At 43.6% G+C, this 16,617-nt stretch overlaps 1 protein-coding gene across 1 annotated transcript in view; it reads left to right on the forward strand.

The window, feature by feature from the left end:
• Gtf3c3 (general transcription factor IIIC subunit 3) overlaps nt 1-7,262 on the forward strand; it is a 32,356-nt gene extending 25,094 nt beyond the window's left edge. Inside the window, exons 14-18 of the mRNA XM_057758686.1 lie at nt 938-1,175; nt 1,901-2,091; nt 2,750-2,874; nt 4,939-5,091; nt 6,106-7,262. Coding sequence (XP_057614669.1) covers nt 938-1,175; nt 1,901-2,091; nt 2,750-2,874; nt 4,939-5,091; nt 6,106-6,228 — 830 coding nt within the window. The 3' untranslated portion in view covers nt 6,229-7,262. The remainder of the gene's footprint in view (nt 1-937; nt 1,176-1,900; nt 2,092-2,749; nt 2,875-4,938; nt 5,092-6,105) is intronic.
• The last annotated feature ends 9,355 nt before the right edge of the window (nt 7,263-16,617 follow it).

The raw sequence follows: 16,617 nt of genomic DNA on the forward strand, positions 1-16,617 counted from the left end.
GAATTTTCTTAGGTTATTCTGCTCTCTCTGTAGCTGGTGAGAATGTCCACTGGATAGCAGTCTATATACTATATCAGGTTACTTCTTTATATTCTGGTCTTCATATATAGATCTGTCCATGTTTTCATTGTTTAACATAGATTACCAGAAGAATAGTTGGTAGCTCAGATAATACAAATCTTTTTGCCTTTCTTTTCCTCTCCCCCTCCGTTCCTTTTTCTTTTTCAGTGTTAGGGACTGAACTGAGGGACCAACGCATGCTAGGCAAGCCCTCTGCTACTGAGCTGCGTTCACCAGCCCCAAGTCCTTTGTCCCCTCTTCTCCCCTCCCCCACTCTTCCCCTCTTTTTTTTCTGTTCACTTTTCCTCCTTCCTCCCTGCTCTCTCTCCTTGTAAATTGCTTTGGCTTGTCTTAAACTTGCCGTGCAGCTCAGGCTGGCCCTAAACTCTTAGCACCCTCCCATTTACAGGTGTGCACTACCGTGTCTGCCTTGCTATTCTTTAAATGTAATTTTTTAAAGGAGACTAATAAATGGACAAATGAAAAAGATGTTAAAGGCAAAGTGAAATTTTAAGGCAGAGAAAATTGAGATTTGAAAAAGACCAAGAAAACCCAAATCTGTACAGTGTGGCAGTCACTTTCCAAACATCAGAAGGCTGTGTGCACTCTGTGTACTTAGAAGACCGTCCCCTGAGGGCAGCGTGCACCTGAGCTGAGACCAGCAACGGCATGTGGGGTTAGTGACTGCAGTCATGAGAGCTGACTGCCATGCTAGGTTGTTGGTCATTCAGAACTGAAGGACACAGGACTGAAGGAGTCTACACAAGCAGCCACTCTTCTCGTCTTTGTCTGGTTATCAGCAGGTTAGGACATAGGACTCAGGACTGCTGTTTCTGCAGCTGACATGTCCTGATTGGTTTCCATTGTCTCATTCTAGCAATATTTGCTGTGCTTACGAGTGTCTTGCCAAAAGAAGACTGGTGGAACCTTCTCTTGAAGGCCATCTACACCTTGAGTGACTTATCCCGGTTCCAGGAAGCTGAACTGCTCGTGGACTCCTCACTGGAGTACTACTCCTTCTATGACGACAGACAGAAGCGGAAGGAACTGGAATACTTCGGTCTATCTGCTGCTATTCTGGACAAAAATTTCAGAAAGGCATATGACTATATCAGGTAACTTTTCAGTCTTGAATATTTCTGAAATATGATTTATGTGTGTGTGCCCGAGTGTGTGTCTGTGCACCAGATCCCCTGGAACTGGAGTTACACATGGCTGTCAGCCATCATGTGGGTGCTGGGGACTGATTCTCTGCAAAAGCTGATGGTGCTCTTAACCACTGAGCCATCTCCGCCTGTGTACTGACTTGACTTAGGCTCCTACATCAGAAATTAATAAGCTGTTTTGTTCCCGATGCTCCTGTGGCCAGTGGCTCAGTTCACTGCTGATTCTTAGGTGAACTCTACAGCTGGAGTTCTCAGGTTCGGGTCCTGACATTTCCTTGTTTGTGACATCAGGCTAGTTAGTGGTTTAACCTCTCCTTCCAGGATCCCATTTGTAAAAGGGCATTCTACTGTCATTAGGGTTAAATGGCTTATTGTATCTAAAGCCTTTCACAGTGCCTGGAGTGCTGTGTTTATCAGTCACTGCTTACCGTTCTCTAGCGACAGGAAGCTGGAAGGCAGGTACAGCAAGCTGGTATACATTTTACATTAAGAGATGTTTTTCAACATCAAAAACAAGATAAGTGCTAACTTAAGCAGTATTTCCTAGGGAAAAAGATCTCTCATTGTATAAGAAGCTTTGCTTTTCCTTACTGGGGGATAGCACTAAAGGTTTTGATTCTTAAACTTCCTGATTTCTACATTCTTTCCCTCTCATCTCCTTCCTGCTGCTGTAGGGTGATGGTAATGGAAAATGTCAATAAGCCCCAGCTGTGGAATATTTTCAATCAAGTCACCATGCACTCCCAAGATGTAAGACATCATCGCTTCTGTCTCCGTCTGATGCTGAAAAACCCAGAAAATCATGCTCTGTGCGTTCTAAATGGACACAACGCATTCGTATCTGGGAGCTTCAAACATGCACTCGGTAAGTGTGCTGACACCTGATTGTCGGCATGGGGCCAAGGGCCGGGCCTCTGCTCTGGAGCAGAGCTGCCAGGGTTTCAAATAGCCTCTTTCCCATTGCAGAGCAGTCCTTAGACAGACATAAGAACCTATCGTAGAGATTATTTTGGACATTCAGTGAGTTAATATAAAGAAATATTTAAAACAAAATCTATGTAAGAGTGCTTCTAAGTACAAATAATAATCGTGAGAATATTTTGTTATTTTTCTTTAGAGGTCAGGTAGGCCTAAGGTCACCAGGCATTCCTATTTAGGATTAGAAGTCAGCAGCTGGCAACCGTGTGCACACATGCGCATGCCCACATGAACACCGTCACACACCACACACATTCTCCCTTTACTTTGAAAACAGATTTAAGGTCATAGATTATCATACTGCTAAATTATTTTAGAAGTATTATTCTATGTAGAAATGTCTGTCTTGGCACAAGTTTTTCTTTATCATCTAGACTCACTCATGAGGATACTTCTAGTAGTGGTGTACATTGCTGTAAGGTTTGAGCTAATAATGTTAGGGTCTTCATACATCAATCAGTGGTGTTTGGTTTTAAAAACATGGGAGCAAAGAGGAAGTGGGAGCTCTGTTGTCACGTCATGGTCTGGCCTCACTCACTCTCCAGGGCAGTATGTGCAAGCGTTCCGTGCCTGTCCCAGCGAGCCTCTGTACAACCTCTGCATCGGCCTCACCTTCATTCACATGGCGTCTCAGAAGTATGTGCTCAAGAGACACGCCCTGACTGTGCAGGTAACTCAGTAGACTCCCGAACGTGAGTTCATGTGTGTAATGTCTTTCGGAAAAACCGATTTCAAAAGTAATGCCTGCTTGATAAAAGTGTTGGGAACGCTCAGCACTGATTCCTGTGCCCCAGACTCGGGGGACTTAGCATAATGTCACACTGAAGACAAAGGCTGATTTCCAGCAGGTAGTGAGCATGTGCAATAAGATCCCAGCAGCTGTAGGAGAATCTGCAGGATTTAGCAGGGTGGTGAGCATGTGCAGTAAGATCACAGCGGCTATAGGTAGAATCTGCAGGATTTTGAATTTGGTCCTTTTATGCTCTCTGGAGGCTCCTGTCTGAGGTCCTAAGGACTCATTTAATTAGTTTTGTGTGCCTGCTCACGTCTGTGCAGATGTTCCCTGAGCCTTGGTAGTGTTTTGTAGATGTTTTCACTGGGACTGGGCTCCAGTCTGCATTTTAACTGGTGGAGGTTTTTCCTAGTGGTCTCTGTCTGTTGCAAAGAAAATGCTCCTTGACGAAGCAGGAAGACTACTCGTGTGTGTGTGTGGTTAGGAATCGTGCTGGCTTTAGTAAAGGAGTGGTTGTAGATTCTCCTCTAATAGCAATGAGTAGCTGGCTAGGTTTCCAGTACCAGGCATGGCTTTCTTAAGTACAGGTAGAGAGCGGGGTGGGGGTGACCACCGAGGTGTGCCCCTTCAGGGTTCTCAAGCCATGGTGGACATTGATTCGTAGTATCATAGCTGTAGGAATGGTGGTTGCCTCCCTCCTTTGGAAGCTTGCATGGTACCTTCTGGCGCCATGAAACCCAGTCCTCAGGCAGGGGACAGTGGTCTCCAGCTCAGGGTGTCGGGGCCTGTTTCTCAAGTACATGGTGTCTTCACCAATAGGGACTGTCCTTCCATTTTGGGGTCAACCGCGGGCAGCAGCGATAGGCTGTGTGCTTTGGGAGTCTCTTGAGTAGTCTGGGCCGACAGCTCAAAGGAGGACTTCTTATCTGGTATTGGGGTTTTTAGTCTTTGCCCCTTTGAAGGCAGACCAGATAAATCCATTAAAATTATATATAGAGAGAATTACATGTATTACATTTGTTTTAAAAAGGCAGATAGTAGTGTTTTCTTGTGGCTCTTTCACACATTCTTCTCTTTCCTCCAGTTCTTTCTGTATTCCCCCTCTCAGCCCTAGAGCCCCGTTGCTCCATCCCCCTCAGGTCGCTGGTGCCCTGGTCTTCTTACCTCTTCCCTCCTGTATCTCCCTGGTCAGATCTCTTCTCGCCGCCCCTCATCTAGCACTGGCCCCATTTTATTCTCTCAATTTCTGTAGTTGCTCCAGGCCCTGTGCTCATTTCTGAGGATGTGGAGTAGGAGCCTCCAGTACGAGAGAACATGCGGTGTTTGTCTTTGGGTCTGGGTTACCTCACTGAGATCTTTTCTGGTGCATACACTGACCTGCAGAGGTCCTGGTTCCATTTTCTTTACAGCCGAGTAGTATTCTATCGCGTATATGTTCGCATTTCTTTATCCACTTGTCGTTGTAGGGCATTTAGGTTGTGCTCATTCTCCAGCAGTCATCTGTGGAATAGCAGCTAGAGCACATGGGAGCTTTATTTTTAGCTTGAGAATTCTACACACTGATTTCCATAGTGGATGCGCAAGTTTCCAGTCCTACAGTAGTGAATGGAGGTCTCTTTTTTCTTGCACCCTCTCATTTTTTGTCAGTTCCATTGATCTTTGCCATTTTTACAAGGGTAAGATGGGTTATCTCTTGGCCGTTCTTCTTTTCTTTTGAGAACTCTCTGTTCAAGTCCTAGACTCAGGTTTTGAATGGGTGATGTGTGTCTTTTGACTTTTTATTTTTTTGTATATTCTAGATGTTAATCTTCTGTCAGACGTACAGCTATGCAGAGGCTTTTCAGTTTTATGAGGTCCCCCTTGTCTGTATGATTCCTGCGTCAACGGCATGTTGGTGGTGTATAACCAGACTCTGACATGCCCGGACTTCTTCAGTGTGCTGCCCTTGGGTGGGTAGCGATCTCAGGTGAACATGCTCAACCGTCCTTTTCTTTTCGGTAGGGCTTCTCCTTCCTTAATCGATACCTCAGCATACGTGGGCCTTGCCAGGAATCCTTCTACAATTTGGGCCGTGGCCTCCATCAGCTGGGACTGACTCACCTTGCAATTCACTATTACCAGAAGGCTCTGGCACTCCCTCCGCTCGTGGTAGAGGTAACATGCACATGGCTTCCGTCCACACTCTGCTCTGTAGTCCGAGGGTCTAGACATAGTGTACATAGTAAAATTGCAGTGACACGTATCACCAGTCTCATGGGAGACCAAGACCTCAAGCCCAAGGCCATCCCAGGCCACAGAGAGACCTTGTCTCAAGTTCCTCTGTAATGTGTTTATATTTAGGCTTAGCAGCAGGACACTGCTGGCATCCTGGCCTTGTGGTCTGATCAACAACCGTCTGACCCTGTGCACATGCGGCTGTGACCTTTGGCCCCCTTTTCAGTTATGCAGAGCTAGGTAGCTCCTGTGCCTGCCAGTTGTGAATCCCGAATATTAGTGTATACCGTTCATTTCTGAGTTTACAACAACCTGTTTCGTGAGAACAACCAAACAACCCTTTTTTGTATGTGGGGTTTCATGTGATTGCAAGTGTATGTATGCCAAAGCGTGCGTATGCTGTCCCGAGACCGGCCTCGCCGTCCACCTTGCCTGAGGTGGAGTCCGTCTGTTGTGAGCCGCTGTGCGCTGCAGAGGTGAGTCCTGGAGGTCTGACCTCAGGCTGCCACGCTTGCCCAGCCTCCTCACACAGACAGAGGCCACTGTCAATATAGTTTTTAAAGTTTAATTGACACTTCAATTCCTGACGCACACTGTGAGCATCAGCATTTATTTTGGCCTCCATCAGAGAAAGTGAACTTTGAACACAGCAAGGGAACTGCCCAAGTTTTCAGACCCCCGCTAGGAACTCTTGACAAGCTCTCAGTGGGGCTCCCGACTGCCTAGTGACTCAGAATTCGTCTGTTCTACTGTGACTGGGAAGACTTTTCAGTTGCTTGGACATTTGGCAAAACCGTGACTATACTACCTGAATCAGTGTAGGTCTGTAGGTCCAAGGTATTCTGTTTTTAGTGTTATATGATTTTAAGTCATTTTTGTAAAATTACAGAAGCTTGTCATAATACGGTCATGGTTGACAGCTGGAAATACAATACTCATTGTCTTTTCTCCCAGGGCATAGAAGCTGACCAGTTAGACCTTCGGAGAGACATTGCCTACAACATGTCTCTCATTTATCAGAGCAGCGGGAACACAGCGATGGCTCAGAGGCTTCTCTACACCTACTGTGTCATATAAGCCGCGGACCGAGAGAGGTGCGCAGGGACCCATGTCTTCTAGTGAGACTTTCCAGATGGTGCCGTCACCACTGCCAGCTGTCACGTTGAGTGCCTGATTACTGTATGCACGAGGCCGAGATTCAAGCCACAAGCCTTTGGAAAACAAAACACTACTCTCATCTCCCAAGTATCTGCAGAGTTACCATCCCTGTGAGGATGTGCAGAGTACTGTTACCTCCCTTCAGCGTTCTACAGGGAAATTATTCCCAGTGCTGAAACGGACACAGTCTCTGAGACAGTTGGAACGGAACGTTATTTTTCCATTTAGTGTCTGCTAAGCTCCTGTGTGGGAGACAGACAGATGTGTTGTCCTCGAGGCATTGCAGAGTCCACTGCTGAGAGTCAGAACGGAGTACAGCTGTTTTATCTACTTATTTTCTTGTGCAGTCTATCGAACCCAGGTTTGGTACCATGCTAAGCAAGCAGGTGCTCTACCACTGAGCAAATCCCCAGCCTTACAGTTCTTCAAGTGTGAACATACAGTCTCTGCAGGGAGTAATAGTTCCTGCAGTTCTGGACGGTGCCACTGCTGTCCAGACACACAGTGAAGGAGGGAGATTACTAAAGGAGAAGCAAAATTGGATTCTTACAGTGATGTAATTACTTACAGTCAACATCTAACACAATTAAAATGCTTTTATGGTAGGAAGACAATGAGTTGATTCAGTTCACATTCATTTCTGAGCATGTTAGTTTTAGAGTGTGAGCCTTGGGCCTGCGCTTAATTCGAAGCCCAGCACCCCAAGGAAAACAGTCAGTGCATCTGGCTTCCCAGTTTCAATAAAGAGCTTTTGTGGAAATGCTGTAATGTATGATTGATTCTAAGACTAGTCCAGTGTTGAGATTGAAGGTTAAAATACAATGGAGACTTTTTTTAGGCGTTCTTATCCCTCTTTATACTGCATATTCAACTTTCTGAGAAGCAGAATTTGTATATAATTAGGAATGCATCTTGTATTCTGTGTGTATTTATATATAAATAAATCCTTTTTAAAATTTTGTTTGTGCATGTGTTCGCTGGTGTTTTGCCTGCAGGTGTGTTGTCTGTGTGAGGGTGTCAGGTCCTCTAGAACTGGAGTTACAGACAGTTGAGCTGCCATGCGGGTGCTGGGAATTGAACCTGGGACCACTGGAAGAACAGACAATGCTCTTAACTGCGGAGCCATCTCTCCAGCCCCATACATTCTATTCTAACAATTGAGATTTTACCTTCTAAAAAATTTCATTTCTTGCCATTGAGTAATAATGATAAAGCTAACTATTCATGACTGTTAAATTTAGGTCTCGGAATCCTGCCTGTGCATTCTGTATGTAGTTTCTCTTATGAACCACATATAGTTCTCTGAACAGCAAACTGGAAGAGAGAGATTGGAGTTCTGTGTCGGAAGTTACTTCAGTCAGCATCTAACAGAATTATACATATTGGGTAGGCTGGGGCTGGATCTCAGCGGATGGCATGCCTACCTCGTGTGCACGGAGTTCAGAACCAGGTGTGGTGGGCACCATATGCAGTTCTGGCCCTTGGAGGTAGAGGAGCAGTTCAGGGTCGTGCTTGGTAAGTTCAAAGGCAGCTGGGTTCCGCGAGACTCTTGTCCTAAAGGAAATAAAGCAATTGTTGGTTGGAACACAAGCAACATAACCTTTTACTTTTCACTTCTGTTTCTTGAGCTACACAGACTGAACGCCTGGTTTCTCAAATCTGCTAAACAGTATCGGCGGGACAAGGAACAAGTTTCCAAGAAAAAAATTCTGTGTTGTGTGTTTATTTAACACTTACAGTCACGGCTAGAGGAGGCCACAAGCAAAGCCCTCAAGCCTGGTGATGGTGTCCATCCTACGGTGATCAGGGATGAGAATAGGAGCTTGTGGGCCAGAGAGCAACCAGAGAGACCCTGCCCCAGCAATGTGGACAATGAGAACTAATTCCCAAAAGTTGTCCTCTGACCTACTCATGTGCCCGCAAACACACACACACACACACACACACACACACACTGAATGCTACGGTCCTACTGTCTGCTAAGCATCCTTGAGATGCATGACTTCTGATTTTGTGGAAGGTGGACGTTATCATCTTTCCTGTTCCAAAGAGGTTAAACATCCTGGCCAAGATTTATCAGTCCATGCCCAGAGTGATTCCTTCAGAGGAAAATCTGTTCCCATTTAGAGTAGCAAAACTTCTAAGAGTTTACCCTCTGCTATTTTCCTTTCTCCCTCTCTGCACTTCCCATGCCAGCTCTGCCTGCTTCCTTGCAATATATTCACTTCAAGGATTCTTTCTGCTGCCTGGAGTACTGTTCCTCCCTGGACCAAAGAATGTTCCTTTTCCTTCCTTGGGAATGTGGGAGTTGAACGCTAGCTAGCCCTCCTGCATGTTGAAACTGCAGCGCTATGTGGCCAGCCAGCTGTTTGCTAGTTTTATTGAGAAAGAAGAGAGACAGACTTGCACTGTCAAGAGAACTTAAGAACTGGGACTAACCCTAAGTTACTGTGGATGGTAGTTTTTGGGTTTTTTTTTTTTTTTTTTTTTTTTGGTTCTTTCTTAGTCTACCCACAGTTCTGAGTTTATTCTGGTGATGTTGGTTTTATGGCTGTCTTAATTAGGGTTTTTTATTGCTGTGAAGAGATACCACAACCACCGCAACTCTTCTTATAAGGAAAACATTTAATTGGGGCGGCTTACAGTTTCAGAGATTCAGTCCATTATCATGGTGGGAAGTATGGTTGCAAACAGGTAGATGTGGTGCTGACTACATGCAGGCCACAGGAAGTCGGCTGAGACACTTGTTACCTCAAGCATAGGAATCTCAAAGGCCTCCCCCACAGTGACACACTTCCTCCAACAAGGCCATACCCACTCAAAGCCACACCCAATAGTGCCAGCCCCTATGAGTTTGTGGAGGCCAGTAACATTCAGACCAACACAGTGGCTTCCACATTAATGCTGTCTATGGCTTGATTTTTTTTCTGTAGATTGTACCAAAATGTAACTGAATGCCACCTTCTCATTTAACACTTGTTACATTTTCGCAGGGAGGCTGCACCACTTGTTGGTGTCAGTTCAGCGCTGTGTATGGCAGTAGATCACCACAAGGCCCTGTGGTAGCCTTCTGTTACCGAAACAGATAGCTGAGGTATTTGTGAGGATTTTGGCCCCTGGTCACCTGACTCGTCTCTGGATCCAAAGAGTGGCAAACCAATATTAACACTCAGACAAGGCAGAAAAGCATGAAGACAGAGGAGGAGTGTAGGCCTGACAGGTGAAGGTGAAGAGTAGCTAGAACTGAGAGCTCCCCCAGGCCCACGGCCCCAGACCAATTCTTTGTTATAAAACTACCAATTACTGTCTTTGAGGTAGTATAGATGGGAAGAAGTGAAATGCTGAGTTGGGTTTGCAAGCAGCTTGAGGACACGTACGTGGTGTGGGACAATGGTCTACATTCTGTTGGTTATATTTTAAAAATGCTGATTGGCCAGTAGCCAGGCAGGAAGTAGAGGCAGGACAACCAGACAGGAAGTAGAGGCAGGTCAATGAGAAAGGAGAATTCTGGGAAGAGGAAAGCTTATTCTGCAGTCCTGGCCCAGCCACAGAAGAAGCAAGATATGACTGCCCTGCTGAATAAGGTACTGAGCCACATGGCTAACATAGACAAAAATAATGGGCTAATATAAGTTATAAGAGTTAAAAGGAAGCCTGAGCTAATGGGCCAATCAGTTTATAACTAATATAGAACTCTGTGTGATTTCTTTGGAATTTAATGAAAGAGAGAGAGGAGAGAGGAAGAGAGGAGCAGACAAAATATAAATACAGAAAATTTAAATGTTTTGCTCACTCTACTGGAGATTTTCTAATAGACAAAAGAATTTAGGGTTTAAAAATATAGCCCCCATTTGCCCTTTTGTCTGTGGGGTCCTTTGACCTCCAAGAATTCTGTCCCTGTGCTGAGCACAACCTTTCAGACCGGTGAGTGGGTGCCATCCCGGGGTGGGGCAGAATGTCCAGGAAAGGAGCACTGGTCCCCTTCAGCTCCTGCTGCAGGGGCTTCTTTGTGCCACATGACCCTGCCCACTCCCACCCCCCAAGCCTGCCCTATTGGCTGTGAAGTCCTTGGCCCAGGCACAGTGCCTACTCCTGCACTGAGGCTATCCACCCAGAGGGGAACAGTGCCTGCTCCTGCACTGAGGAGATCCACCCAGAGGGGAACAGTGCCTGCTCCTGCACTGAGGAGATCCACCCAGAGGGGAACAGTTCCTGCTCCTGCACTGAGGAGATCCACCCAGAGGGAAACAGTGCCTGCTCCTGCACTGAGGAGATCCACCCAGAGGGAAACAGTGCCTGCTCCTGCACTGAGGAGATCCACCCAGAGGGGAACAGTGCCTGCTCCTGCACTGAGGAGATCCACCCAGATTCAGTCTCAGCATAGATTGGACCAAGACACCAAGACTCTCCTGGCTGCATTTGAAGTAAGAGATGGGCAGGCATCAATGCAAGAATTCCTCCAACAACCTGAAAGGCAACATGACAACTCCAGATTCCAGGGATCACGCAATAAGAAGACTTGAACACCCTACTCCAGAAGAAGTAGAAGGAATCAACTTTAAACGTAACATTATGAAAATGATAGAGGACCTTAAACAGGATGTGTAAAACTGCTGTAAAGAAGTGGAGAAGACAAACAAAAAGGTAGAAGAAATGAATAAATCTCTCAAAGATACCCAAGAAAACCAAGGTAAAGCAATCAAACAGGTAATGGAAACAGTTCAAGACTTGAAAAATGAAAAGGAGATAAGGAAGAAAACACAAACCAAGGGAAGGCTGGATGTGGAAAATCTGGGTAATCGAGCAGGAACTACAGAGACAAGCATAACCAACAGAACACAAAAGATAGAAGAAATAATCTCAGACACCAAAGATACTATAGAGGAAATAAACTCATTGATTAAAGAAAATAACAAATCCAACAAATTCTTAACACAAAACATCCAGGAAATCTGGGACACCGTGAAAAGACCAAACCTAAGAATAATAGGGGTAGAAGAAGAATTACAGCTCAAAGGCCCAGAAAACATTCAACAAAATTATAGAAGAAAACTTTCCCAACCTAAAGAAGGATATTCCTATGAAGGTACAAGAAGCATACAGAACACCAAATAGACTGGATCAAAAAAAAAAAAGTATCCCCTCACCATATAATAATCAAAACACAAAACATACAGAATAAAGAACTAATATTAAGAGCTGCAAGGGAAAAAGGTCAAGTAACATATAAAGGGAAACCTATCAGACTTACACCTGACTTCTCATTGGAAACCATGAAAGCCAGAAGGTCTTGGATAGATGTCCTGCAGACACTAAGAGACCATGGATGCAAGCCCAGACTACTGTATCCAGAAAAGCTTGCATTCACCATTGATGGAAAAAACAAGACATTCCAGGACAAAAACAGATTTAAACAATACATAGCCACAAACCCAGCCTTACAGAAAATACTAGAAGGTAAACCACAAACCAAAGAAGCAAACATCCATAATAACACAAGCATCTAACAACCCCCCACCAGCACAACTCAAAGAAAGGAAACACACAAACACTACCACCAGAAAAATAACCAGAGTTAGCAACCACTGGTCATTAATATCACTTAATATCAATGGACTCAAGTCACCTATAAAAAGGCACAGGTTAAGAGAATGGATACGAAAACAGGATCCAACATTCTGCTGTTTACAAGAAACACACCTCAACCTCAAAGACAGACACTACCTCAGAGTAAAGGGTTGGGAAAAGGTTTTCCAATCAGATGGTCCAAAGAAACAAGCGGGTATGGCTATACTAATATCTAACAAAATTGACTTCAAACTAAAATCAATCAGAAGAGATGGAGAAGGACACTTCATTCTCATAACAGGAGGAAGTCTCAATCCTGAATATCTATGCCCCTAATATAAAAGCACCCACATATGTAAAAGAAACATTACTAGAACTCAAAGAATACATCAAACCCCACACTCTAATAGTAGGAGATTTCAACAATCTGCTCTCACCAATGGACAGGTCAACCAGACAGAAACTTAACAGAGAAATAAGAGAACAGATGTAATGAACCAAATGGACTTAACAGACATCTATAGAACATTCCAACCAAACAGAAAAGAATATACCTTCTTCTCAGCATCTCATGGAACCTTCTCAAAAATTGATCACGTAATTAGTAACAAAGCAAACATCCATAGATACAAAGAAATTGTAGTAACCACCTGTGTACTATCATCGGATCACCATAGAATAAAGTTAGAATTCAACAACAATTCTACCGCCAGAGACCCTACAAACTCATGGAAACTGAACAGTCAACTACTGAACCACACCTGGGTCAAGGAAGAAATAAAGAAATTGAAGTCTTCCTTGAATTCAATGAAAATCAAGACACAACATACTCAAACCTATGGGACACTATGAAAGCAGTGCTAAGAGGAAAGTTCACAGCACTAAGTGCCTACATTAAAAAACGGAGAAAGCACACATTAGAGACTTAATAGCACACCTGAAAGCTCTAGAAAAAAAAGAAGCAGACTCACCCAGGAGGAGTAGAAGACTGGAAATAATCAAACTGAGGGCTGAAATCAACAAAATAGAAACACAGAAAACAATCCAAAGAATCAATGAAACAAAAAGCTGGTTCTTGGAGAAAAATCAACAAGATTGACAAACCTCTATCCAAACTAATCAAACAGCAGTGAGAAAACACGCAAATTAATAAGATCAGAAATGAAAAGGGTGACATATCCACAGACACAGAAGAAATTCAGAGAATCATTAGATCTGACTACAAAAGCCTGTATGCCACAAAATTGGAAAATGTAAAAGAAATGGACATTTTTTTAGATAAGTACCATATACCAAAATTAAATCAAGACCAGGTGAACAATTTAAATAGACCTGTAAGCCGCAAAGAATTAGAAGCTGTTATCAAAAACCTTCCTACCAAAAAAAGCCCAGGACCAGATGATTTCAATGCAGAATTCTACCAGAACTTCCAAGAAGAGCTAATACCTATACTCCTTAATGTATTTCACAAAATAGGAAAAGAACAGTCAATGCCAAACTCCTTTTATGAAGCTACAGTTACCCTGATAACAAAACCACACAAAGACTCAACCAAGAAAGAGAATTACAGACCAATTTCACTCATGAACATTGATGCAAAAATTCTCAATAAAATACTAGCAAACCGAATCCAAGAACACATCAAAAAAAATTATCCATTATAATCAAGTAGGCTTCATCCCAGAGATGCAGGGCTGGTTCAACATATGCAGATCTATCAATGTAATCAATCATATAAATAAACTGAAAGGAAAAAATCATATGATAATTTCATTACATGCTGAAAAAGCATTTGACAAAATTCAACACCCCTTTATGATAAAGGTCTTGGAGAGATTAGGGATACAAGATTCATACCTAAATATAATAAAAAGCTATATACAGCAAGCCGACAGCTAACATTAAATTAAATGGAGAGAAACTCAAAGCCATTCCACTAAAATCAGGAACAAGACAAGGCTGTCCACTCTCTCCATACCTCTTCAAATTAGTGATTGAAATTTTAGCAATAGCAATAAGACACCATAAGGGGATCAAGGGGATTTGAATTGGAAAGGAAGAAGTTAAACTTTCGTTATTTGCAGATGATATGATAGTGTACAGAAGCAACCCCAAAAACTCTACCAAAGAACTCCTACAGCTGATAAACACCTTTAGTAATGTGGCAGGATACAAGATCAACTCCAAAAATTCAGTTGCCTTCCTATACACTAAGGATAAGGAAGCAGAGAGGGAAATCAGAGAAGCATCACCTTTCACGATAGCCACAAATAGCATAAAGTATCTTGGAGTAGCTCTAACCAAGGAAATGAAAGATCTATTTGACAAGAACTTTAAGTCTTTGAAGAAAGAAATTGAAGAGGATACCAGAAAATGGAAGGATCTCCCTTGCTCTTGGATTGGGAGGATCAACATAGTAAAAAATGGCAATTCCACCAAAAGCAATCTATAGATTCAATGCAATCCCCATCAAGGTCCCATCAAAATTCTTCACAGATCTGGAGAAGACAATAATCAACTTTATATGGAAAAACAAAAAACCCAGGACAGCCAAAACAATCCTATACAATAAAAGTACTTCGGAGACATCACCATCCGTGACTTCAAACTCTATTAGAGAGCTACAGTATTGAAAACAGCTTGGTATTGGCATAAAAACAGAGAAGTCGACCAATGGAATCGAATAGAAGACCCGGATATTAACCCACAAATCTATGAACACCTGATTTTCGACAAAGAAGCTAAAATTATACAATGGAAGAAAGAAAGCATCTTTAACAAATGGTGCTGGCATAACTGGATTTCAACATGTAGAAGAATGAAAATAGATCCCTATCTATCACCATGCACAAAACTCAAGTCCAAATGGATTAAAAACCTCAACATAAATCTGACCACGCTGAACCTGATAGAAGAGAAAGTGGGAAGTAGTCTGCAACACATGGGCACAGGAGACCAATTCCTACATAGAACCCCAGTAGCACAGACAATGCTGCAATGAATAAATGGGACCTTCTGAAACTGAGAAGCTTCTGTAATGCAAAGGACCCTGTCATTAAGACAAAAAGGCAACCTACTGAATGGGAGAAGATCTTCACCAACCCCACATCAGACAAAAGTCTGATCTCCAAAATATATAAAGAACTCAAGAAACTAGACATTAAAACTCTAATTAACCCAATTAAAAAATGGGGTACTGAACTGAACAGAGAATTCTCAACAGAAGAAGTTCAAATGGCCAAAAGACACTTATGGTCATGCTCAACCTCCTTAGCGATCAGGGAAATGCAAATCAAAACAACTTTGAGATACCATCTTACACCTGTCAGAATGGCTAAAATCAAAAACACCAATGATAGCCTCTGCTGGAGAGGTTGTGGAGTAAGGGAATTGCTGGTGGGAATGCAAACTTGTGCAACCACTTTGGAAATCAGTGTGGCAGTTTCTCAGGAAAGGGGGAGTCAACATACCTCAGGACCCAGCAATTCTACTCTTGGGAATATACCCAAGAGATGCCCAATCATACTACAAAAGCATTTGTTCAACTATGTTCATAGCAGCACTATTTGTAATAGCCAGAACCAGGAAACAACCTAGGTGCCCCTCAATAGAAGAATGGATAAAGAAGGTGTGGCACATATACACATTATGCATGCAAATGGATGAAAATAGAAAACACTTAACTGAGATAACCCAGACCCAAAAGGATGAATATGGTATGTACTCACTCATAAGTGGATTCTAGCCATAAACAAAGGACATTGAGCAATAGTTCGTGATCCTAGAGAAGCTAAATAAGAAGGTGAACCCAAAGAAAAACATATAGTCATCCTCCTGGTTATTGGAAGTTGACAAGATCGCCGGGCAAAAGTTGGGAGCAGGGGGGTGGGTTGGAGGAAAGGGGAGATGGGGAGAGAGAAGGGGAGGATTGGGGAGAGCTTGGGGGAATGGGATAATTGAGATGGAGGAAGGGTGGATATGGGAGCAGGGAAGAAGTTATCCTAACTAAGGGAGCCATTTTAGGGTTGGCTAGAGTCTTGGCTCTAGAGTGATTCCCAGATGTCCAAGGGGATTTCCCCAACTAGGTCCGTAGGCAGCAGAGGAGAGGGTGCCTGAACTGGCCTTATCCCATAGACACACTGATGAATATCTCACATATCACCATAGATCCTTCATCTGGCGATGGATGGAGATAGAGACAGAGACCCACATCAGAGCAACGGACTGAGCTCCCAGGATCCAGGTGAAGAGCAGAAGGAGGGAGAACATGAGCAAGGAAGTCAGGACCGTGAGGGGTGCGTCCACCCATGGAGACAGTGGGGCTGATCTAACGGGAACTCACCAAGGCCAGCTGGACTGGGTCTGAAGGAGCATGTGATCAAACCAGACTCTCTGAATGTGGCTGACAGTGAGGGCGGACTGAGAAGCCAAGACAATGGCACTGGGTTTTGATTCTACTGCATGAACTGTCTTTGTGGGAGCCTAGTCTGTTTGGATGCTCACCTTCCTAGACCTGGATGGAGGGGGAGGCTTGGACTTCCCACAAGGCAGGGAACCCTGACTTCTCTTAGGACTGGAGGGGGAGGGGGAGGAGGGAGGAAAAAGGGAGGATGGGAGGTGGAAATGTTAAATAAATTTAAAAAATAAAAAAATATAAAGGCAAAATCATATGCAAATTTTGCAATTGAAGCTTGGGATAAGAAGGAAATTCTCTAGTAACAGGAAATATGCAGTCCATCT

Source organism: Chionomys nivalis, chromosome 26 (genome assembly GCF_950005125.1).
Source record: "Chionomys nivalis chromosome 26, mChiNiv1.1, whole genome shotgun sequence".
Taxonomy (NCBI): domain Eukaryota; kingdom Metazoa; phylum Chordata; class Mammalia; order Rodentia; family Cricetidae; genus Chionomys; species Chionomys nivalis.